We start from the raw sequence: 23,519 nt of genomic DNA, 5'->3' as shown, positions 1-23,519 counted from the left end.
ACCTTGGCAAATTTATCTTATAGTGAGGTAAGGTAAGGTACTTTACCTAAGTGCCTCTTGATTGCCTCCTTTTGGCCCTTTGTGTTTGGTATGGTCCTGCCTGTTTTGTTTGAGACCAAAGGCTGGTAGTGCCTTCCTCTTTTCAAACGCGCTGGCTACACTTTCCCATCCTACATGTTGATACCTTCCTGAGAGCTTGAACTTGAGGTGACCTGCCGGTCATTTAGTTGAGGTACGTATTAAGGAAACTGGGAAGGAAGGAGCTGCCAGTACCTCACTTACCTTACCTTACGTTACACCACCGCAGTGTTGCCTTGTGCCCTCTAGCCCACATCAACTGACAAATTTTCCCACTCTGCTCTTCTCTTCTCTTCTCAAGGCTGTCGTCAGTCATACCAACCCGGGAACTTGGGCGCGTGGGTACCGGTTCTCTGATCAAGTCGAGAACATCGGTTGTCGAGATAACAGACAATTCAACCCCTTCCCAAACACTGAGAACGGCAGAGCATCACGTACTTGTCTTCCCATACAATACTGACTTCCGTCGTCGATACTAGGACAAGCTTTTTGGACCAACACAAACCAGACACCATCAACATGGGCGCCGCCGACGAGAATACCCAGGCGCTTAGCACTGCAACGACCAAAGCCGGCACAGCGACTACTCTCTCCACACTCGGTGAAACTACCACCCTGCCTTTCGAGCTTGTCCTCAACATCATGGGCTATGCCGTTCTATACGCTGAGAGCATTGATTTCCTGAAATTGAGTTGAGAAATGGAGAGAGACGATAGTCAAGCTCTCGGTGTCTCGTTCGTTCTCGCAAAGACTAATCTAAATCCTTGGCAAATTGTACACCGTCATCGGTTCAGAGGTATTCGCATCCTGCTCCAAACCAGTTGGAATATTAGATCCATGGTCTTAGGCAAATTCTACTTTTTGTACCCACAGGTGCAAAAAGAGGAGGATGTCTCTAACTACGTCTTGATCAATCCGAAGAAAGATCAATTCCAGTTTGCCGACCACCATGCGCGGAATGGCGATGGGCATCCTCGTGCGGCACTCAAACCACCTGTCGAGCGCATGGGCAAAGTCTTTATTGGCAACGGCAGCTTCTTTGCGCCAAGCAACTTCATTAATATCGAGATCTTACAATCTCTCCCCAGCTTGCGTCGAGTCGACCTAAAAATTGGAACAATGGTGCGGCTGACATTGGAATCAGAGTCTCCGGAGGTCGGACTGGTAGAAGTTGGATCCGGTAATTGGAGAATTTACACGGGATCGTTTCCGGATCTTGCAGCATGGGCAGGAAAACACAAAGCCACCTTTCCTGCCACATGGCAGCCATTCAGGGAGAGAGGAGTCAGCCTCCTAGGTTGGCGAAGAGAAGGGCACTTCGCCGGGAAATGGTGTTTTTGTAGCAAACGGGTCTGGCTCAACACTTCTTCCGACATCATTTGCATGAATCTCTGCGAGGCCTTGGATGATTATTACCGTCGCTGGGATTGAGTTCATGCGGGGGAGGCTGAAAACCCTTGCATTATTTAAAAAGTCACCTGAGAGTAGTCATTCGGTGATTGTTAGTAAGCAGGAATTTTGAGTTGCCCAACGACGAGGACGTTGGGCTGGGAGTTTCCAAGCAATCATCTCTCCCTCTAATGTATGATAAGAATATCTCATTGGTGGATATTGTTGTTCGATTGGTGTGCTCTTGTCATGCAAGCTCAACAGGATGTTCAAGTCATATCAGTCATATTTCCTTTAGTTCTTGAGAGCCGTCTTGTCATTCCTAAATCATGCTGTGCATGATGTAGAAACTTAGGCAATGAAAGGCATTCAATCAGAAATCAGATGAAGATGGAAAACCCACCCAAATTCACGGACTGAACTATTGTGGTATCTCCATCGTAGGCCCTTGTGATACATGCGTAAGTGCGACTAAACTATAAGCCGACGACGTCTACTTACCTTTTGATCACATATGAATTTTACGACGGTGCGCTGGATGCTACTGTTGCTAGGCGAGCCAGCCCTTCACAGTAAAGGCAGTAGTGGATGTTGAGATATACGACATAAACGATTCGGACAATATAGATTGATGGACTGTAATTAGAATGGCCCAAAAATTATTTTCGCAAATGGTAGGTCCTGGTCCATCTACGGAGTGTTTTTGCGAGTATGGGCAACATTCCTAATTCTCGAGCTTGGAGTATTGCATCGGTTTAGCCGGCCTATCAGGCTCGCTAACAGACGCGAGGTATCATGGGCTCATAGAAGACATGTGTTCATGGCCAGATACATCTTTCCATGAATAATGACGCATTGGAAGACCTTGCATTCTCTGATCATTGGCTGGTTCGAAATTGAACATGGAATTACTTAGTCCGCCACCCCATCAGATATCGACCAAAGATCATGGTCGTCGGAAGGATTGCAGTTGAGACTTCAGCAACCTTCCTGGGGCGCTTTTTCCGGAAGTGCAGCTCTTCGATACTGTCTGTGGTTGGGTCCAGAAAGGGGCGTAGGTTTCAGTCATAAGGTATCAACAGGCATGGGATGGACTTAGCCACCTGTTCCTGCTCCTATATTTCGTTTCTTAATGTTTCGGTCCTTTTTATTCCAGGGTAGCTTGCGCTCGGGGAAGTTAAGTCGAGGCGAGGCTTTGCGCCCTGCATCGGAAATTTGCTCTGTAGCTTCTTTGTCGTCCAGTGACTGCTCGAAGCTGGAAATCTAGGTGTTGCCGTGTCCCCAAGCAAATCGTAATGAACTTTAGCTATTGAAGGGAAAAGTCAACCGGTTCAGCCCAGGTGTTTACTCAAGATAATTTTGTACATGTTAGACCGGTGGTAGCGTATTGATAGAGGGTGATTTGGGGTCTTCCAGGATATGGCGAGTGAAATACCGGGCTTCGTTCGATGGTGGCGCACTCTACCGACCCAGGCCGGGTAATGCTGTTCCGCGATCATGTCGAGAGCAATCCAGCAATCAGGGGCCAAAATTCTGCTTTTCCGTCTCGTCAAGATCTTCAAAATTCCAAAGGGCTGTCCTCAATTCATATGCGTTGCAACGAGGAGCGAACAACATAGAGACCGGAAGTCTTGGAAAGCTTGACTCCGTATCAGTAGATGTAAAGTTTCCCGACTACGACAATATAGACAGAGGAATCCAACTTCCAGGTCAATTTTTGACCAAGCTCTATGCCTGGTGCTCCTGAATGGATGAGGTGCATGCACTACTTTGCTCGTCATCTAAGGCGCTACACGATTCACGAAGCCTGCCGGATCGAAACACGACCGGGCAGGAGTCGACGTTGGCGACCACCACAGCCTTAGTAACTATCACATATCAGGTTGCTGGGATTCTTACTCATGAACAACACATCATGAATGTGAAGACCAAGATTTGAAGAGATCGCGATGTTATCCTGCAGGATACAAGGACGAGGGGTTGTTGTTCCATCCAATCAGGTATGTTGCGGACCTGCGGGGTGGATCCCTCCGCAGTCCCGCTTTCTTCAACCTCCTATCCATCTACCGAGTACCAAGAAAACCGAGAACCTTCATCGGTTCAGCTCCCAGGATATTGTTTGCCTATCTCGGGGGACCTGAGTACTTCGCAAGCCGATGTTGACCTTTAGCGCGGGACACATGTGTTGAACATCACTGGGCCATACACCGACAGCGTGTGGCACTAGGCCCGAACCCTGGCATGTTCGACTCGTGGATTCTGTGCTTTCTAAACAGCTAAAACAAAAGCCTCAACGCCAGAGCGTTGAGATTTGAACCAAGACACGACAACAATCGCTCCAGAGAAGGGGGCTAGAAGCTTCATCTGAGACCACACACCCGTACTAACACTGAAGGGCGAGTGGACATGACGTATTAGTGTTCCTCATTACTAGAACTCCAACGCCTTTGAGGCGGGCCTGTTGACTAATTACGAGCCGATCGTTTACTGTACATTATCTAACATGGATCTCATGGACTTTTTCTCGCCGAACCAAACTCTACGCCATCCTCGAGATCTCAAACGTAGTCTTGACATGGATATTTCCGGTATTACCTCGTACCTCCTCATCCGAACGCTTTGCCGAAACAGACACGTCGTGTAGGCTCTTCATGATGCGCTCCTCGCTATCGTTATCGATTTCAGTCCATCCCATATTCGCAGAGCGGCCGTCTTTGGTCAGTTTATCGAGGCGATGACTGCTGCTCTTTGCGCCAATCGTGACGATGTGATTAGCCGACTCTTGGCCGCCCGTCTTGGAGCGGTTCTTTGACGTGCGGGAACGCACGGCCGAGGCGTTTTTGGCGATCCAGGGACCCAGGACCGGGGCGTTGACGGCTAGGATTGCGACGAACTGTCGGGGGTGGGAAAAGGCCGGGGTCAGTGGGGGTGAACGAGAACGGAATCAGAGTTTGCCGGATCGGAGAGGGAGAGGGGGCAATGTAAATTGGATGAGGAGCGTGGGTCTTACTGTTTCTCTGATGGACCAAATGGTGCCCAGATTGATCGACTTTGCATCCTGCAGGCAGAGAATGCACCTGAGAAGGGTAGCAATGATGATGAAGATACCAGTGCAAAGCCACAGAGAGCAGATAATTTTCCTGCCCATCATCAGTAACTACACAAAAACCCATTTTACCGTCGACCCGACTTACTTTGCCATTGGCATCTGAACTGACCATAGCAACGGTATTGGGATGTACAGAATCATCATGTCGGTTCTGTCTCAAAGTTAGAAGTCTTCCCACGATAACACGAAGTCATAGGGTCTCAATGTGTCCACCGGGGGGACATACGCGACATTCGTAATTGCCAGTGCAATGTAATTGGGAATGTTCAGCGCACATGCGTCTATATCCAAGTCAACTTGAAGGTCCATCAAAAATCGGGTCAAGAAAGAAGCTAACCACCGGGATATGGATAAATCTGCCAGTTCCTGTGTACTGGCATGCACTTTGTCATAATGACAAGGACTGTGGCAACGTAACACAAGACACACGCTCCAGCAGTTATCTTCACCATCTTTTGCTGTTGTAAGTTGAGTCTATACCCCATTGAACCACCACGTCAGCTGAACTTCGCGGAATGTAAGGACGAGGCAATCGATCATACGTGAGTCTCATGTAGAGGAACAGCATGCATGCTTTCAAGCACCAGATGAGGGTAACGTAGAGAACCCATCCAGCTAGAAGGCATTTGCTCCCAATGACAATTGACTGTTTCTGTTGGTCCGAAAGCGTCAGAGCAATCGCGTCGCTCATTCCGGTGATGCTACCATATCGACCTGAAGCGGAGAGAGAGAAAGTTAGACTTCGATCCGATCTCATGAAGTAAGGGGGCTTGTCGAAGGAATCCTCACCGATCATCTCAAGCATCAATAACTCGCCCTAGAAACCAAGGATCAGCTCCAAACTCTATCTTCGAAGCGGTCGTGCGCTGGGTAGTACACCCTTACCGTCCAGAACAACACCGCGATGGCCGCGAAATAATCATCTCCTTCCCAGTTGGTCCCAACAAGTCTCGTCCGATAGACGATACGTATCAGTAGCACGAGCAGCCCGATGGCATACTCGGTCCAAGCCTCAACTTGGAACGGCGTCGCCATGGTGTGTGCTGGTGCTGGTGGTGGGGGAGTGCCTGGGTGGGAAGATGCGGGCTATGCAGTTGCGGTGGTCTCTCATCCGCAAGTTTCGCCCCTCACCTCTGCAATGTGATGTGGCCTCCCTTTTCAACCCAGAAAGCAAAAAGCTTTTGCTGGGGCCAGGCATGAATTATACAAAATTCCCGCTGTCCAAATTCAGTCATGCCCTAGGCGCGTGTCTGCCAGTTCTGGGATCTTGGAAGCAGAAAAACACTATAGAACCAGGGGGTCAACTAGGACCTTGTGGTGCCATGTTGACACCTTGAGTTGCATTCCGACATCTTGCCGTGGGAAAAAGGGGCCTTTCGAACAGAATCCCCATCCGTACCTGAATCGTGAAAGACGTCTTTGGGGGACTAGTGTCGGGGTTCGCAATATAGATCTGCGCCTGTCTTTGCAATTCTGAGGCTGCAGCTGGCTGGGAAGCCTGGGAAGGCCGTCCTTCTGCCCACCGCCGGTGGGGTTTGCGGTTTTGGTGGAACGTTAGTCGGGATGTCAATAGTTTGCGACCCCTGCGAGAGGGACCTTTCCGAGTGCTGCCCAAGACGTGACGCGCAGTCATATCTATCATGCGTTTGCCGTCCCGCTGAAAAATGTCTCTTTGTTATTTCCTGGAGCGGAGACGTCTCGGTGCGCCATCTATTTAGCGTAAAGTCAGTGCCCGGGGAAGTCTACCGTCTCTTTCTTAGCTCACTACCGTCCTCGTGGAGGCAAGACATTGGATTGCTAGCCATGCGAGATAAAGTCATTCGGGACTGGATTGACGGCAAACAAGGCAGAGATGAATTTTAAAACATGAAGATAGCAATTCGGATCTTCCGACATGTTGTTTCGACCCATGATGCAACCGGGACTTGACACTACTCCAAGTTGCGATTCGGAGCCGCAACTAAGGTTGTAAGGACAGACCCCATCGATTCCAAGGACTTGACCGTTTGGGAAACGACATTTGCCTATGGCTTCTTGTCAAGCATCCCTGTACTTGCATGTCAGTATAGCAATTTAGCCTGGCCCTAGACCATCTTCCCAAGATGCGGCCTTGTTCCTCCGCTTCGTGGTATCAGTCAGGTTCCTACCCCCTTGATGTGGCTTAAAAGCATAGTCCCCCGACTTCCTCTCTTCGTACACCGCACGGCTGCTCACTATCCCCCCTTGTCACCAATCCCATCACCCGTATTACGCAAGATGCTTGTCTCCGCAATCCCAGAGCACCTCCAGCAGTGCCCCCGAAAGATAGCTGCCAAGACACCACCCGGCTTTCAACCTCCTTTCCCAGCTTATAGTGCCAGCTTCCCCAAGGACACCAAAGATCTCGTCTTTGCAGTCATCGGTGCTCAGTACACCTCTGCATCCAAGGCAGATGGCGCCGCCGTCACGCAGCTGACGAAATTCACCACCTCTAAGACCGTGGACGCCGAGGCCCGCCCTCAGTTCGCCGAGTGGGCGTCCGTCACCGACAACAAGGGCTGCTACAACATTGCACACCTAGCTTACTGGCCGAGCAAGACAGCTTACGAGAAATGGGCCGTCGACTCAGGGTTCCAACAATGGTGGGATGACCTGGACGTCGAGTCACAAAGCCACGGATGGTTCCTCGAGATCTTTTTCCCGACGATTGACCGATTCGAAACTGTATTTTCCAACAACGAGGTGCCCGAAGGTGCGGCACATATGAGGGAATGCGTCAGGGGCCCGATCCAGGAGCATGTGTACTGGGGTAGCATGCGTGATCGCATGGCTGCCGCCCAGGATGACGAGCTTGCAGGAGAAAAGGTTGATCGACCGACGACGACCTCCAATACCAACGGCACGGAAACCAACGGAGACGCAAAAAAGCCATCTCGTAGAGTCAAAGTCGGCGGCAAGCACAACTTGGCCGTCATTCGCTCCGGCCAAGACTGGTCCGACACTTTGCCCGAGGAGCGAGAGCTCTATCTCAACACTATGCACCCGGTTCTGATCAAGGGGATGAACTTTTTGCGCGATCAAGGAGAGGAAGTCGGTTGTCACAGCTGCCGATTTATGGATCTAGTTGATCCCGTAACGGGCAAGGCCGATAAGGATCGCACCTTTGGACTGGCGTTCTTCGATGAGCTAGGCTCGCTGGAAGGATGGGCCAAGCAACACTCAACACATCTGGAAATCTTTGGAGGCTTCTTGCAATATGCGAAGAAGCTCGAGAATAACGTCTCGCTTCGCCTCTTCCACGAAGTGCTAGTACTCAAGCCTGAGCAACAATTTTTCGAGTACGTTGGCTGCCATCCGGGCACCGGTTTGCTGGCCATAGTCTAGTCAATTGATGCACTTGAGATGCCAAGCTTTGATCTAAGATACAAATGTCTTAATTGTCGGCATATGCCCAGAGGAACGTAGCTGTTGTGGTTTTAATGTGTGCACCGACAACTGCAAACCTGATGTTGGAGATCTATCGAATGGCTCCGAGAGCTTCCCCGAATCGAGTTAGATTGACATGACTCTCTCAGATAGTCGTCCCGCCGTTATCGTGCGGACTTAATAACTCCGCAAGTTCAATGTCAACAGATGCTTTTATCTCCTGGGTGTGGAAGCATTGTGGAGAAACGACTTATCGAGTTATTCCTGCTGGTATTTTGTGGCGTCAAATCTTTGCTTGAGCGTCAGATGCTGGGTCGGGTAACTTGTGATGCGATGCTTCCCCAGCGCACCTCCGAAACCCGGATCCGGAATTCCGGGGACGAGTGGATCTCCGCGCTGAAGAGTGGATTCTCAATCGGCCGGCAAGCTCGGGACTTGTACTTGGGCTTAGAGGGCAGGCATGCCGGGACGAGACCAGCAGCCTCCTACACTTCATCTTGGGTAAAGTTAAACTTGACACCGCCGATGGTCATGTTTGAGTGCGGTAGATAATTTCTTATGGGACAAAGTAAGATCAATTCTGCTAGAAGGTACATGTACGTCCCTTTGACGACAGCGGCCACATACATGCTTCAGCTAGAGGACACAAGCTTCTAGTTCATTTGAAAATACTACTTACCCGTAACATCTTAGCATATTATTTCTGCGGTATAGAAATTCGAGTTCTTAGGCCTTTAGGCCGCCGGTCTCTGAGATACACACTTTGCTTCATGACCTACTACTTAGTGGCTGAAAGGCTGAAATAGTTCCTGGTATAAGGCCGGTTTACTTGAAAACTTTGTATTGACCTAGAAGACAGGATGGATAAAGCTAGATAGAATAGTATGTGTCTCTAGTGCCCAAGCCAAATTCCGAACTGAGATCTTAGTATAACTTGGAAGGTCTCGATCAACACCATTCAAGAGTAACGACTCCCAATGCTCATTCGAACTAACTGCCACGACTAAGAGGTCTTCAATTTCAACGATCCATACGTCCGAACCTCTACACCCACGTTACAACACCCAGAGTTGCGTAAGAACTGCAGACAAGCATGGAACTGTCGCTCATTCCTGACCCACAGGATTTCATCAATCACCAAAAACTCTTCTTCTTCGACAAAGTGCACCCCAAAACGTTCGGTATCGCTCAGAATCTCAACCAGCTTCTGCCATGAAGGCTTCTGTGACGTATCCAGAATGTCTTCGGAGGCCACAAGATCCCGCCTTTGAGGGTCCTCAGCACGCCTGATATTAAGGACGAAGTCTAAATTGTGGTAGTTTCCCCTGCAAATCTGTGAGGGTAGTGAAGTTGTCTCTCCGGATCGCTCTGTCCTGCTTGCTTTGGGAGATAGTTCCTCACCTTTTGCAGGGGTAGTTTGTGCAGGAGCGTTACCATCCTCGTCCTCGGGTGAGTCTGGTGACGACTCCATTGATGAACCTGGCGGAGAAGAGTCGTCTGTTGTGTTCAATGATTCTGCAGGGCTGGGAGGTCTGTAATCAACGAGACCTGTCAGAGATACCCCGGCAGTAGAATCCAGCTGGAAAGTTTTGGCACTGCCGATCCTACTCAGCAGTTCTTGTCGGGCTACTGATTCCATTGAGATACACATGCTTTTGATGACTGATTTGTATGTCTTGTATGCTTTTTGGTTCGATGTCGGTGGGGATCTCCACGCCAAGTACAACTTCTGATGGCACGAAGATACAGAAAAGGACGTGGGGTGGCTCTGGAGGAATCTCTGACACAAGAAGCAGCTTTTCTTGCTAACCCCCATGAATCTAAACGGCGGCATAAGCTCGGGGTTTTGGTCGTAGTATGCGATAAGCTGCAACTCGGCATGAACAGCAAGTTGCAGATGACAAGCTTTCCGGAAGCACAACTCGGGATTTGCCACACCCCAGATCGTAGCCAATCTCCTCGCGAACTCATGATCTAGGCCTGTAACAAATCTTCGAAGGGTATCCCTCAAAGGCAATTCGTTTTCTTTCATGACAAACTCAAGCCTTGCAAAGGGTTCGACGGTTTCTATTCGCATCGGACAAAACAACCCGCGGTATTCTGCCGGAAGCTGACACAAGGCTCTTGATGCGACCGCATATCTTCCCAGCTTGTAGATGCTGTATATCCAACCAGGCAGGCCAGCACCCTGGGAATAGAAAAGAGCCTCAAGGTAGGTGGAAAATTCCCACTTTGCCTTTTCTGCCCACAGAATGTAAGGCAATAGCTCTAATGGAGACGCTTCCGCCGCGACGGTTGTGATTGCATTGAGATTTCCCATCCACGTAAAGAATTTCTCGATTTCGCTGGGATTGAATGTGGAAGAAAGTTGCGGCAGAAATTGCTCAGTCCTCAAGATATCCGATCGATGTTTCCCCAGTTCCGCAAAATAATGGCGTATCTTAGGCGAATCGAGACTGATTATCTTCAACAGAACAATCGTCCTCCGCTCATCTGTAAGACCTAGCCACGGGATCAGCCTGAGTCTTCTACAAAAGACTGAGAGTATTGTATTACCCATGACAGATACAGTGTGAAGGTCTTCCATCACGTCCCGAAGAAGGACAAGCGTCGACGCGCACACACCAGCATTGCTAGCAATGCGAACAATTGAGCCTTCAGGCGCTCCTACCTCTAAGGTTGCCGCAGATACTCTGTCGCCATCTTTGTGCGTTGAAGCCAGTAGAGCAAAGGAGTCTAGGAACTTCCGTTTGAGGAGCACTTCTCGGGACACATCCGTGTTATGGGGATGGCGGTCAAGACCGTAAGCCGTCGGACTACCCCTCACCGGGTTCAGCTTGTGGAGAAGTACGGCATCTTGCACGAACCGTTTCTGTAGGTTGCCAGTGATTTCGAGAGTCATAGCTATCAGAAGAAGTAGCTATTGGAAAAGTCGTGATCAAGGAAGGAGAAAAATCTATGCGACGGATCACCGATGTCGTTGTGTAGCGTGGACGATGGCTAGTCTTTGCATGTTGATTTCGAGGCCTCTCCATCCCTCAAAAACACGGGCCTAATATACTTTATAAGTCGTGTGACAGTAACATGCATCCGCCAATTACAACTATTGCTGCTTGTGATCGGATTGAGAAGGTTTGAGTAAAGGTAATCGGGAACAATTCGGAGAGCCTCTCGCTGTCAGGCAGCTTTCTCCGAAGCTTGTTATGCATCTACTACACCGCTTGTCTTATCCGCCTTGTTTTCGTCACACAATGGTTGTTGGTCCACGTTAAAGGGGCCATGCATAGGGATGGGTGTCCAGGTGTTGTCGCGTCATACTCTGAAATCTGGATGCTGAGAGGGGGAAATCTGGACGGCCTCCTGCATATGCCGGCAACTCAAACGCCACAACCCACCACGCTGTTATGTATTTTTATTAATTTTTTTGTCGATAGAACCGGAGTAGGAGTTCTTGATCGATCCTACAAGATTCTACACCAGCGACGTTAAGAATAGAACACATAAGGTCGGAGACGATATCAAGCATTGGGAACTTTATCTTAACTTTCGGAGATGCTCAATTGTCGGAGTTTGAGAGAAGATTTCTTACTGTCGCGAAGTTCCAAAAATTTAGTCGTCAAGTTGGTCTCAAACTTAAGTCATTCTGTCTGCTTTACTTCAGACTGGAGAATCACAGCATGGATTTCGAAGAATACGACCGAGCCTTCACGTCTCTGAAGTACACTTTCAGCAAATTTTAGGTCTCAAACCATGAGCCAAGAGCAGGACGAGTCCTCGAACAAGTCAATGACTTAAGTTGGGACGATGAGAAGGTCGTAGTGTATATGCCTAAAGGCCCCGATAATGACTGCTGCTTCACGTGAGCTACGACGTCTTGGCCTATAGGAGTCTAAGTCAGTCTGCGATTAATCCAGGCGTAATGCAGCGGATGGAAGAATCATCAATTTTAATCGGCAATGATAGCATGTGTGATGGGACTCGTGTCACATAGCACCGTCTGCCACGAGCATTAGTCTTCACTCTGAGCAGGATGGTCGCATCACAAGAGGTTTGACACTTGGCACTCTTTTCACAATTTGAGGCTCGAAATTGAGAGAGAGAGAGATATCATACCGACAATGCCACCTTCAGCCCTTGTTCGCTCGCAAGTGCCGCTGAGTCAAGACTTCATTTCATGTTAAGACTTTCCCCATATCATAAAGTACACTAAGAAGTCACTTCAACATGAATGTTCGATTTTCTTCATGCATTATTACACTTGAGCAGACGCTCTGCATATTCTACCCAGCTGTCACCATGCCCGAACCATCCATGATCATCATAGACTGTCCCTACATGTAGCAGTGGCGTTCAATAATCTCGCGTATGCGCAACAAAGGAGAATTTTCAGCGAGAAAAGAGCCACTGATCCCAGGAGACAAACAATCAAGCCAAACCTTTGTGGCGTCTTTGGAAGCTTGCTTCAGTCGGATTTATGCTCGTCTAATTAATTGCCAGTCACCCGGGGCCAAAGTTTCCAGCCCATTCTCAGATTCGGGTTTAGGCTGCCCAGCTCTCATATAAGAAAGTCTCAATCTTCCGTGGGACCTTCTGACCTTCAACGAATCACAGTAGAGTGGGCGAGGGCATTCGTTATTACCAACGATTATTCTTAAGATGTTTCACCTTGTGAAGTCAGGCTTGGCATCTCAAGAACTGCGCTTCGAGGCCCAAAACCGAGAAACTGGCCAAGGACATAGCATGACTCATTCAATCGTGCGTTTTAATTCTTGGCTAGACCTCGTACGAGACTGTCGGTATCCTCGGGTTTCTGGCGAGCATCCAACTGATTGCGGGCGTCCTGCGGACCAGGCGGCATTTCCTTGCCGTGTTGATTGAATGACCCGCAGGGAAAGCAAATGGGCCGAATAGCACAGTTTAATATCGTCAAGACTTCAACGCGGTATCCCTAAGCCTAACGTTCGTCTCGCATTGAACGATTGGGCACCACTACCAGCTTATCACATCTGATGGTTGTCTTGGCCTTCTCAACCTTGCCGCTTCACCAAGTTTCTCACAGGTCTCTAGAAACCAAGCTGTTGCTGGCAATGCTACGAGATAGACATGCGCTCTAATAAATAGTTGATTGCGTTCGCGTGATGTCTTGCAACAGGTATCGCAGGGGCCCTTGAAGCAAACGTCGAGCTGTAAGGAGATGATCCCTAATAAGGTTACGGAGGATTCTTTTCGTCAGGAGAGGAAATACCACGCGGTGGTCAGTGGTCTTTAAATAGATCCGAGCGTCAATTTGATGAAGCTGGCTTAAACTCTATCACTGCCCCAGCGAAAGAACGCAGCCGATCGGATGTGCTGGCCCCACAAGGCTCACAGATGAAACCATGACAAGCGAACAGGTGAGAAGGACATCAAGCTCGGACAATATATCATGATTCTAGGCCTGCGAGGCCGGCCAGGCCTGCACAGCCGATTCTTCACGTTGCAGTAAAGGGTTTCCTAGTATTGAGTCAAACGGGTGGTTCTGAAAGAGGTGAATGCATGACGATGTAGGCAAACCGCCGCAACTTTATTCGCCGTATAGCTGAACCCCCCTGTTGCAACTTGACCACGTCTCTGGCGTCAGGTACGGCGGGCAGACCGAGCTTGTAAGTTGTTACTAGGACAGTTCGTCAAATTGGTGAGTCTTCTATTGACATGTTCGGACGATAAAATGGAGACCAGCTGCCCTACGAGGCGATGGGAATCCGATTAGCTTGGTCAGCTCCAGCCGTTCCTTCTTTTTAGTCACTCATTTGACCGTACCACTATTCACTCATTTGGGTCCTTTGTGTTCCTCTTTTCAGAAGTCCTCAGCCGTGGCCATGGTGAAATCTTGGAATACCTTCGGGGGCCTCATGAGTGCCATTGCTACATTAGTAGTAGGAGCTCATGGTCAGACGGCCAACACGGTTGAATGGGTTAGCCTCCTTCTGGGACCCTAATTTCCCAATCTTACAAGTACAATGAAACTGACAAAAACCGTCTGTAATGTAGAGTCTCGGGATGTCCCTGAATTTCTTTGCTACAGCCGAAAATACACCATCATGCGCCGCAAGCTTCCAAGACGCAACAGGCGACGCCAAGACGTTCACACCTGTTCAGTCTAGTACTGACACGGTGATGGCGGGAGGCACTGCCGCCGACCTAGCCACCACATTTTACTTGACGAACGGAATTTTGGCTGGTGGTAAATCTTTCACCGATCCTTCGGGGATCAGAGTCGCCGGAGGCGGCTCTGGTGGTGGCTGCTGGGACATCTCCAGCGGCACTGTAAAGGTCGCAGCCTGCGATCTAGCCAAGAACCAGACATTCTATGTAAGCCAAAGACATCACTTACACCAAAGTTGCAAGCACCTAATAATGCCTTTCTTCAGGTCGGGATCCCTGGTGACAAGCAGCCGTTCTTCATCTTCTCCGCAACACTAGGAGCCCTCGAGAGGCCCGCCACAGCCGGCGACGCCCTCACCTTTCCTTCGGCCAGCCAGACCCAGTTCTGCGCGTACGCGAATGACACCGGAAAGCTCGTCATACCTCCTGCCACGGGGACTATGTACTACCCTCAAGCACAGCTGACAAACCTTACATCCACCTCCTTCGGTACCACCCCCCCAGCATCCGAAGGCGACATTCCTCAGTGCAGATTCGCCGACCAAGGCAACACATCAACATCCATGCTAGAAAGCATGGGCTCGACCGACTGCATCGTCGCGCGGTCTTTTGCGACTATCCCCAGCGGCTGCGATGCCAACCCTTCCAACAAGACTTGTATCCTTCACTTGTGGCCTGCCTTTTGTCTGGACCTTCCTGAAGTTCGCACTGGTGCCAACGCATCGGATGCTCTCGAGATTTGTGTGAGGAAGATCAGCCAGGGACCTTGCGTTGCCAATCCCTCCGGAGCCGCTTGCGCTTCTAATCTCTTTGCTGGGATCAAGTATGTTGGTGGTGTTGGTGGTGGGGGCAGCAGCGCGACCTCGAAGCGTCAGACTTCCAATGATCCTCTGTTTGGGAATCCCGAGTCGAATATTCCTCTCGAGGACCAATTTTGGATGGGTAAGTTTGAAGGAACTCCAGAGTCAAGAGAAGCCCGTCAACTAATACGAAGCTCAACCCAGGTGTCATGAAAAATGTTATCAACTCAGCTATCGGTGCCTTCAAATTTCTGGCCACACCGCACGTCCAAGAGCTTAAGATCACATGCATGGGCATGAGCCATCTCACCAGCATCTTTGAGGCAAGCGTTGGGAAGACCATTCGAGAAGGGTGCAGAGATGCCTTCAGAGCATTCGATGTAAGCCGAGTCACGGAGGGAGTTACCATTGAGTTGACATCACTGACGTACCTCGCAGAGCATCCACGAACTCACCTACGACAACGACATCGAGAAGGCAGGCAGTATCTTTGCCGATGTCGTGGGACTTTTGAGTCTGGCCAAAGATGTAGCAACGGCAGCAAAGGCCGTTGGGGCTGTTGATGCCGTACTGGCCAAGTTCGGCAAGACTGTCGCAACCGTTGGCGAAGGCAAGGGGCTCATGCTGGAAGCCAAAGAGGGTGAAAATACGGTTCAGATCTTTCGTGATACTGGCGATGGAAAGCCGAAGCTTTTGTACACTGATAGCGATGTTGCTGCCATGGAAAAATCTATCGAGGAAGGAGGTGAGTCTCGGCAATGCCCTGTGCATCCGGTTCTAAGGCTGACTTAACCAGGATTCGACAACTGCAAAATCTGCATCGAGGGCGGCGGTGTCAAGGTCCGCCGTCAAAGGGGCATTCTTCGCAAGTTCTGCTGCTTCCTGAGTCCCCAAACCATAGAAGCCCCCGAGCCCGTCTGGAACGATCAGACCGGGCTGGCAACCGGCCTCGGCACGTCCGAAGCCATCCCTTTAGCCAACCGTGTCGTCGCTACCCTATCCGAAACAGCAGCCCTCTCCACCGACGAGAAGACAATCATCACCACAATGAGCCAGGGCTTTGCCAACTGGTACACAAAGGCGCAGTCCGTCTCCGCAAACGTCGACGAGATTAGCACCCTACTCCTTGAGGCGAGAAAGAACACCGCCGACTGGGGCAAGATCGCTACTGCGACGTCCAAGGCCTACGGTCTGAGTGATCAGGAGAAGTGGGCTCTCAAGACGTGGATTCAGTGGTACATGATTAACCCCGAGTTCAACAACGCCTTGTCAAAGCTGCCTTCTGCTACCGGCTTGGTGGTCCGCTCGACTGATCTTGATGCTGCGACGGTTAGTATGCTCAACAAGCTTGAGACTGGTGTGATTAGCAAGGGCAAGGCAGGCATATACGAGGTCCAAGGTCAGTCATTCTGATGTGCTTTGAAACTTGCACCATGTTTTACTCACTCACCAAACGCCAGACCTCGTTCTCAATGTGAACACGCCCTCAGGCGGAACGGGCCAAGTTCGCAAAGTCATGGCGACGACCCTCAACCTCGGCGACGGCATGTTCACAACCACAAAAGACTATCTCTTCATGATCAACTCCAAGTCCGGTCGGTATATCGAAGCTGTTGCCAACTCCGAATACCGCGAGACCTCCTTTGTGCAAGGAATCTCGGGCAAGTTTAAGCTCATCGGCAAGCAAGAGTTGAACGGCGGCGAGGCCGCCAAGGCGGCGGGCAAGCCAGGTCCCTACGCTGTCTATTAGTGAGTAAACCAGCATCGGTGTCCGCTCCCTGGATCTAGTAGGGCTAACGAGGGGGAAAGCTTTGATGAGATTGAGGCGCCAGCTTCAACCTCAAAGGTTACTGTTGCGGACGTTAGGAAGGCCCTGACTGATGAGGGCATTACATCATCTGGAGGTTCTGCCAAGCGTGGCATCGATGGTCTACTAGATGTGCTTGAAAGTAGAGTCGTTGCCACTGGGAAGAAGAGGCATGGCTTGGACTATCATGTCCGCAACCGCGTTGTCCGTCACTGATGAGTGATAGACAGATGAGCCAAGGAAATCAGGTAGTTTCTTGTACATACCCTCAAGTTAGTTCGTTCTATTTTTTTTCAGCATATTTGTATCTTTTCACATTGGTCGTCACTGCCAAAGCAGAACAGTCGCGATCATTCCAGTTCACGAAACTTTTGCCTCTCAATGCTGTCCCCTCCAGCTAAATAATTCCCTTCCCCGCGGTCAAGCCCCAGACAACGCCCTTTCTTCCACCGCAAGCTCAACACGCATTTCCTCAAACCCCAATAGTCTTCCATAGCTTTCTCCTTGACTTGGGCTCCAAAGTACACTCAGACCGACAAAGATGTGTTTTCTACCCTTCAGCTTCATCGTTAGCGGCTGACCCCTTGGTCCATTGTGTTGATTGCAAGCGTGTACAGATGCATCTTCTCCGGCCAATTCGGCCCCATCGTCATCAGTATTTCTCTCATGACGCCCGAATCAGGCGAACATCCAACCCCAATCTTCTGCTCGGATTTTCTCTGAATCTCTCGCACTTCCTTCATTGTCTCCTGTTCGGTCTGGCTCGGCGGTCGCACTGCACGCGTGAGGTGGTCGACCCCGGCATCATCAAATTTTGCCTCTTCGTGCATTGGGAAGCCACCAGGGGTGTCCAAGAGAATCTCAAGCTGAGTCCTCTCAAGCTCATTCTTGTTGCTAACAAGCGTCGGTCCCAAGAGAACTTGCATGTTTTCCGGCGTGTCCTTGCCGGTGATGACGAGACGTCGAAGCAGCAGCGCCAATCCTTTGTGAGTTGCAATAGGATCGAGAAGAAGGGAGCGCATCAACGCCTTTCCCTCCGGGAGCTTTTGTACACGGTGACCACTAGATCTCCAGGTGGATTGAGGTCGACGTGTCGGACGCCGAAGACCCATTTATTGTCAAGACCTGACGGCTTTGTTATCGACCGACCGAGGTTCTTGAAATCCCTCACAGCTCGCTCCATTCTGTAGGCGAGATCAATAATCTGAGTCGTTCATCCAAGGTAGTGCAGGAGAAATTGTACGATGGCCGAAGATCGATGGGAGAGGCAGGCTACGCTTGTGCTTGATATTTTCTCAAAGAGCTCACTTGACTTCTGGTTGCCGTTTGCGTAGAAAAGAATGGAAAGAGAGGTTGCAGATGGCAAGGGACAGTGCTTGGGCAGCGGGGTCAAATCCATGGCTCAGGGCCGTAACGTTCCCTCTACTTTAGCAGAGGAACGGGAAACCCTTTCTCAGAGAGAGTGTGAAATACATGGTTCTTTCCTCGCCTTTGACTGGAAGCCCGCGGGAAAGTGTTGAGAGCATCGATCCGGTAATCACAATACACGTACATTTCGGATTTTTCCCCAAGTCGTTGGAGTCATCGTCGTTCCTTGTCTCGTTGCAGTGCTCCAAGCCTTAATGTTCTTCAAAGCTTAGCGCCCCTGCTGACAGCCGCACTAATCTCTTGCCGAACAGCCAGGTCTGTGATGATCTCTTCACTTCCGCCGCCCACAATGTTTACTCGAAGATCTCTGCTTATCTGCTCGACTCGAGCCCCAACGCCGCCGCGCTGATATCCAGCACCACCGAAGATCTGCTGTGCTTCTCGATTTGAGAGCTCTAGAAGGCGACCGCCGTGAATCTTGGCCATGGCAATCCTCGATGCAAGTTCTGTGCCCATGAACCCGGTGGTATGAGCATGATACGCAATCTGCTCAAGCCAAGCCCAGTGAGACTCGATATAGCGCGCCATTGTGATGAGCTTATGTCTGATGATCTGATGATACATGAGTGGCTTGCCGAATGTGTGGCGGTCCATGGCATATGCCCAGGCGTCTTCCAAGCACACTCTAGCCTGGCCATTCATCAGCACTGCAAGAATGAATCGTTCTTTGTTGAAGTCTGTTTTGTCAACATTTGAGTCAAGGCGCATAACTTTCTCCCGCGGAGACACGTACTTGTCATGATGTACTGAAAACCTGCGTTCTCTTGCCCAATGAGATGGTTAACGGGTACTTTAACGTTGTCCAGCGTCACCCACGTGCTGTCCCCAGCATTCCATCCACTGTTACTGATCTTGCGTCGAGAAACGCCGGGAAGGTTGAGAGGAATTACGAGGACTGAAATACCCTTCATACCAGGGCCTCCAGTCCTTACGGCAGTCGTCATATGGCTCGCACGTATCGCACCAGTGATCCATTTCTAACGGTTCCTTAGTCTCAAGTCGTGAACCCTGGAGGAAGCCGATATTCAAGTACAGAATGCTTAGGTTGTTTACTCACCTTATGGCCATTTACCGTATAGTATTTACCATCATCTGATTTGATCGCCGTGGTCTTTAGATTCGCCAAGTCGGAGCCACCTTGACAGCATTAATCACCGCGATCCAAGTGCCTCTAGTCAACGAAAACGTAGAAGACAACTTACCAGTGGGCTCGGTGCAACCGAGACAAAAGCTTGTCTTCCCGGTGACAAGCCCTGAGAGCCACCAGTTCTTCTGTTCTTCTGTGCCATGATGGATGACGGGGGGTACACCGATCGTGGTGCCACCGTTGAGCCCCACTGACACTCCGGCAGCCCAGATCCTACTAGCCTCGTAGCTTACAACAAGAGAATGAAAGATATCCCATTCTACAGAAGATGTCAGAAGACAACTTGTCACACTGGGGCATCCTACTTACTCTCAGCCGGGACATCCCCTGGCAATGGGAGGTCGCCAGCATATTGACGCGGCAGCTCTGGGAAAGCCAGACCTGATTTGGCAAAGTGGACTCTTGCTTCATCGGGGACATGGCCCTTGTCTTCCCATTCCTGTATATGGGGTGCAATGTATTCCTCGATGTACTTTCGAACGTAATCTCTCACTCTTCGGTGACTGTCATTGTAGTAGGGAGAAGCCAGGGTATTGTACCACGCTGGCTCCGCAAATGGTGCAGGGTTGCCGTACGGCTCAACGACGGAAAAATTCTTGACTTTGGTAGACATTGTTTCTTCTCCAGCGCTTGGCCCAATTCAATTTCCCTTGAAATTCTTGAAAATGCCATGACTCTTGTCCATCAGTTTCTTAAAATACATGTGCGGCCGGGTGCACGGTGCGGGATGAGCCGAGGTCCGCCCTCGATACAGCCGCTTGCCCCGCGCCATCCGTAGCTTCTTGTCACGTCTCGTCTCTACCCCGCGCCTGGCAAAAGGATGACTTTAATGGTAGACACATGCAGGCTTTATTGACCCGGATGTGCGATGCGGTCGGACTTGGTTACTTTCTGGCACGACTCGCGTCGGTGTTAGGCGACGGCGGCAATACTTGAGGCACAAGCTGGCACGGCTGGGTAACGCCTAGGTTTCGGCCGCAAGGAAGCGGGCAGCACCTTTTTCCAGCTGGAATGCGGTTGTGTCTGCAGGTAAGATTCCTCCAGTAGCTTTGACGGCGTAAGATACCAAAGTGAAGGCAGTTTTGGCGATTTCCTGCGAAAACATCGTTGACACTGGATGGCAATGCGGTAAGTATGGTCGATGCTTTGTGACAGGCTCTAAACGAGCTCACTTGATGGTCCACTTGCCTGCTGATGTTGCATCAAATATGGGACTCTTCCAACTGCACATGGACTCGACTACGTTATAGATACCTTTGACCTTTCATCAATAACGCAAGCAATATGCATCACATCTAGATAAGAAACATATCAGCCGTCGACCGGAGAGATGTCTGCGACAGCCAAGCATCAGCACCCACCCAGAAACAACTCGTTCTCGTGAGTATGTTTGAGCAACACACAGCTTCACATCTCACAACCCCCTCCAAACAGAAGAGGAAATATCTCCTTCAAATTTTCTTCGGCCTGTTAACTAGAAGAAGTATGTAAAGCCTCGGACTCGGCGAGTCAGTTCGGGTTCTCGGCTTCGTGTTTGACGTCAGCGGTAGGACCTCTCCATGTTCATCCCTGATTGACTTTTAAAGTTATAGAAGCGCACCTCTTTCCTCTTTTCCGCGCGTCTGGCTGGCTAGTCTACCGGCTATCAAACACGTGTATGCGTTGGCCGATCAAGCTGTCTGAACACGAATGTCCCAGAATATTGGGTATTGTCCGAAGAAGACGAAACGCGACGGAAAGAATGTCGCACGTGGAATCTCCGGGCTGAAGGGAAATAGCCGACTTTTCAGGCAATGCTATTAAACATTGGAAAGAGTCGGGGTTTGAGCCGTCGCAAGCGAAGTTCTGCTCAGCAGAAACTCTACCTCGTCAACGTCAAGCCATAACTTACAGAGTTATCCGTCACCTACTCCAGCCGAATTGCAGTTGGTGGAATAACGCGACATACACGCGTTTACAAGCAACCAGCCTGCTTGCTTTTTACCGGAAATGTAGCCCTCTAATTCAAATACTGGGATTCTAGCTGAGGATGTGGTCACAGTTTTGACTTTCCGTTATCGTGTACTCTGTCAAGGATGGCAGCACACACAGAGTTCCCGTCTCGCAACCCTCCTGAATGCCTTGTGTCGAACTCTATTCACGTTGGGAGAGATCACCCACCGGCACGACGTTTCAGAGCTTGTCCAGTTCAATCCCTCATCCCCCCCTCCTCATTTTCGTAGTCGTTCCCAATCAGATGTCTCTTGTTACCCTTCTAGAGCCTTTCTAGTGCTTCCTCAGCTTCTGCCCCTCGATGTCATCACCGCTGCTGCCCTTCCTGTCGAAATTTCTCCTCCTCCTCCCCGCCACCTATGGAAGCGTCGTGACTTTCTAATCCGACCGACTGACCGATACCCCCGGCATCGCGATATGTCGTTCTTTCGGTCATTGGATGCGGTCAAAGGCATGCCTCTGATGACGCCGGAGCGAGAGGCTGCTTTTAGGGCGGAAAATAGAGCGGGAGAGGTGTATACAATTCATATAATCTTCTTCGTCCTCTCGATTCTTTCGGTTTGTGCGCGGCTTGCTGCGGCGAGGCAGTCTGGTCGGAGGCTGGCTTGGGATGACTGGCTATCGGTAACTGCTCTGGTGAGTTTGTGATTCCTCGGGCGACTGAGTCGACGAGATCAAGGTCTCGTGATTCCCATGGTTTCTCCAAGTTTCTCCAGTGATGAATATTGCTTACACATGTTCCAGGTCTTCATCGTCGGAGTGTTTACCGGCACGATGTTCTGGCTCAAGTTTGGGCTTGGTAGACACGAAGTAGTTGTCCACGAGGAAGATCCCATGAACATTACCCGGTTTTACCAGACCATTTTCGCCAACGAGATTATGTATCCGATGGGACTGGCAAGTGCGCGGCTATCACTAGTGATATTGTATCACCGCATCTTTGGGCTCTTCAGTGCAAGGTATTACTTGTATGGTCTCATGTTCTTCATCGGAGCATGGGCGATCTACGCCGTAAGTCAGCTTGAGTCACCCATGGAATCGCCGCCTTAGCAAAGATACACATCAATGTCATGAGGAAGAGGAAGCCGACATGAACGCGTGCTATGAGAGGGGCGGAAGAACGTGATTGGAGAATGGCCACAATTGCTGACATGATATCTAGACCATTCCAACAATTGTAGCTTGCATACCCGTGCAAAACTTCTGGACTACACATAAGAACTGCCTTGACCTATCTAAATTATACATCAGCATAGCAGTCGGTAGTATCGTGACCGATTTCGTGTTGATTCTCATTCCGATACCTTACGCCATGAGGTTGACGATGTCACCTTTCAAGAAGATGCTTCTCATCTCGTCTTTCGTATTTGGCGGTTTGTGAGTTCTTCCATGATGCGTACTATTTGCATGGAGGACCGAGAAGAATACCTTCCTGACGTTTTCAAATTAGCAACTGCTTCATCACCATCATACGACTTGTCAAAGTCTCGGCCTTTGACTACAAAGATCCCACATGGGGAACAGTCGATCTCATGATTTGGACCGGACTAGAGGCTTATTGGTAAGCACCTGATGTTCACTCACGATACTCGTAATAAGCGCTTACACCAATAAACTCCAATAGTGCCGTGATTTGCTGCTGTCTACCGACACTTCGCCCCTTATTTCAAGTCCTCCGTTCCAAAGCTTCCAAAGACACCAACCAAAATGGGGGCGGAATGAGTCAGCCCGACGTCTATCTGAAAATGCCACCGCAAATAGCTTCTCGCTCATCCGAGGAGGCACTTGAGGAATACGACTTCGTCAAGATGAGTCTCGCGGATCTTCAACAATACAGCCGGCGCACAATGATCGAGACGGGAGGGACGGCACTGGTGTATAGGCAGCCGTAGCAGTACCAGACTAAAACATCATCTTAGAGCTAGTGTTTAATACCAATAATTAGACCCCAACAATTCGAGACTAGTTGTTCGACAAGCGAGCTTGCAAACATCGCAAGCACCTCCAGAAAACGACTAAGTAGCTTGACTGGGCATGAGCAATTAAGAAGAGTACTGTCCTCCTTCGAGGGTTAAGGTCCCTCGAAATGAGTAGATATGTCGGCCACGGAGACCTCACCGAAGGAAGGGATGTCTATGCTCTAGCGATCTTTTGAAGTGACATTGAAGTACGTAGTCGTAAGTATCTGTACCCAGGATTGACTTCTGATAGTTAGTTGAT

At 50.1% G+C, this 23,519-nt stretch overlaps 8 protein-coding genes across 8 annotated transcripts; 4 read left to right on the top strand and 4 right to left on the bottom strand.

The window, feature by feature from the left end:
* Positions 1-777: 777 nt before the first annotated feature.
* Positions 778-1,509, top strand: BDP55DRAFT_637597 (uncharacterized protein; the record flags this gene model as incomplete). Its single annotated transcript, XM_060573001.1, has 1 exon — positions 778-1,509. One exon carries the CDS (start codon positions 778-780, stop codon positions 1,507-1,509), a length of 732 nt encoding a protein of 243 aa, XP_060423556.1.
* A 2,447-nt stretch (positions 1,510-3,956) lies between these two features.
* BDP55DRAFT_681758 (uncharacterized protein) lies at positions 3,957-5,840 on the bottom strand. The gene is made up of 8 exons (XM_060576220.1): positions 5,462-5,840; positions 5,366-5,393; positions 5,119-5,290; positions 4,914-5,050; positions 4,803-4,857; positions 4,662-4,727; positions 4,478-4,607; positions 3,957-4,360 (listed from the first exon to the last, which is right to left on the bottom strand). The coding sequence occupies exons 1-8, from the start codon at positions 5,609-5,611 to the stop codon at positions 4,007-4,009; spliced, it is 1,092 nt and encodes a 363-aa protein (XP_060423555.1). The 5' UTR covers positions 5,612-5,840; the 3' UTR covers positions 3,957-4,006.
* Positions 5,841-6,832: 992 nt separating this feature from the next.
* BDP55DRAFT_564513 (phenylacetaldoxime dehydratase) lies at positions 6,833-7,939 on the top strand (the record flags this gene model as incomplete). The annotated part of the gene is made up of 1 exon (XM_060570341.1): positions 6,833-7,939. One exon carries the CDS (start codon positions 6,833-6,835, stop codon positions 7,937-7,939), a length of 1,107 nt encoding a protein of 368 aa, XP_060423554.1.
* An 890-nt stretch (positions 7,940-8,829) lies between these two features.
* Positions 8,830-11,125, bottom strand: BDP55DRAFT_681755 (uncharacterized protein). Its single transcript, XM_060576219.1, has 2 exons — positions 10,538-11,125; positions 8,830-10,483 (listed from the first exon to the last, which is right to left on the bottom strand). Exons 1-2 carry the CDS (start codon positions 10,881-10,883, stop codon positions 8,985-8,987), a joined length of 1,845 nt encoding a protein of 614 aa, XP_060423553.1. The 5' UTR covers positions 10,884-11,125; the 3' UTR covers positions 8,830-8,984.
* Positions 11,126-14,020: 2,895 nt separating this feature from the next.
* Positions 14,021-16,675, top strand: BDP55DRAFT_637593 (uncharacterized protein; the record flags this gene model as incomplete). The annotated part of the gene is made up of 6 exons (XM_060573000.1): positions 14,021-14,332; positions 14,392-15,067; positions 15,130-15,305; positions 15,364-15,670; positions 15,722-16,324; positions 16,386-16,675. 6 exons carry the CDS (start codon positions 14,021-14,023, stop codon positions 16,673-16,675), a joined length of 2,364 nt encoding a protein of 787 aa, XP_060423552.1.
* A 626-nt stretch (positions 16,676-17,301) lies between these two features.
* On the bottom strand, positions 17,302-17,844 carry BDP55DRAFT_637592 (uncharacterized protein; the record flags this gene model as incomplete). Its single annotated transcript, XM_060572999.1, has 1 exon — positions 17,302-17,844. One exon carries the CDS (start codon positions 17,842-17,844, stop codon positions 17,302-17,304), a length of 543 nt encoding a protein of 180 aa, XP_060423551.1.
* Positions 17,845-18,361: 517 nt separating this feature from the next.
* On the bottom strand, positions 18,362-19,920 carry BDP55DRAFT_637591 (acyl-CoA dehydrogenase domain-containing protein; the record flags this gene model as incomplete). Its single annotated transcript, XM_060572998.1, has 5 exons — positions 18,362-18,837; positions 18,894-19,137; positions 19,218-19,297; positions 19,363-19,566; positions 19,617-19,920. The coding sequence occupies 5 exons, from the start codon at positions 19,918-19,920 to the stop codon at positions 18,362-18,364; spliced, it is 1,308 nt and encodes a 435-aa protein (XP_060423550.1).
* A 1,796-nt stretch (positions 19,921-21,716) lies between these two features.
* BDP55DRAFT_733887 (uncharacterized protein) lies at positions 21,717-23,191 on the top strand (the record flags this gene model as incomplete). The annotated part of the gene is made up of 5 exons (XM_060580150.1): positions 21,717-21,935; positions 22,044-22,310; positions 22,462-22,676; positions 22,750-22,860; positions 22,924-23,191. 5 exons carry the CDS (start codon positions 21,717-21,719, stop codon positions 23,189-23,191), a joined length of 1,080 nt encoding a protein of 359 aa, XP_060423549.1.
* Positions 23,192-23,519: the final 328 nt, after the last annotated feature.

The sequence above is a fragment of the Colletotrichum godetiae genome (assembly GCF_030913485.1).
Source record: "Colletotrichum godetiae strain CBS 193.32 chromosome Unknown BDP55scaffold_69, whole genome shotgun sequence".
NCBI classification, from domain to species: domain Eukaryota; kingdom Fungi; phylum Ascomycota; class Sordariomycetes; order Glomerellales; family Glomerellaceae; genus Colletotrichum; species Colletotrichum godetiae.
Note: the sequence above shows the minus strand (reverse complement) of the source record. Positions and strands in the feature narration are given on the sequence as shown.

Coding starts and splice junctions, on each gene's coding strand:
- BDP55DRAFT_681755 (XM_060576219.1), bottom strand. CDS start 10,883: ATGACTCTCGAAATCACTGGCAACCTACAGAAACGGTTCGTGCAAGAT. Junction 10,484..10,537: donor TCACACTGTATCTGTCATGG/GTAATACAATAC, acceptor TCCCGTGGCTAG/GTCTTACAGATGAGCGGAGG.
- BDP55DRAFT_681758 (XM_060576220.1), bottom strand. CDS start 5,611: ATGGCGACGCCGTTCCAAGTTGAGGCTTGGACCGAGTATGCCATCGGG. Junction 5,394..5,461: donor TCGCGGTGTTGTTCTGGACG/GTAAGGGTGTAC, acceptor CTTGGTTTCTAG/GGCGAGTTATTGATGCTTGA. Junction 4,858..4,913: donor GATTTATCCATATCCCGGTG/GTTAGCTTCTTT, acceptor ACTTGGATATAG/ACGCATGTGCGCTGAACATT.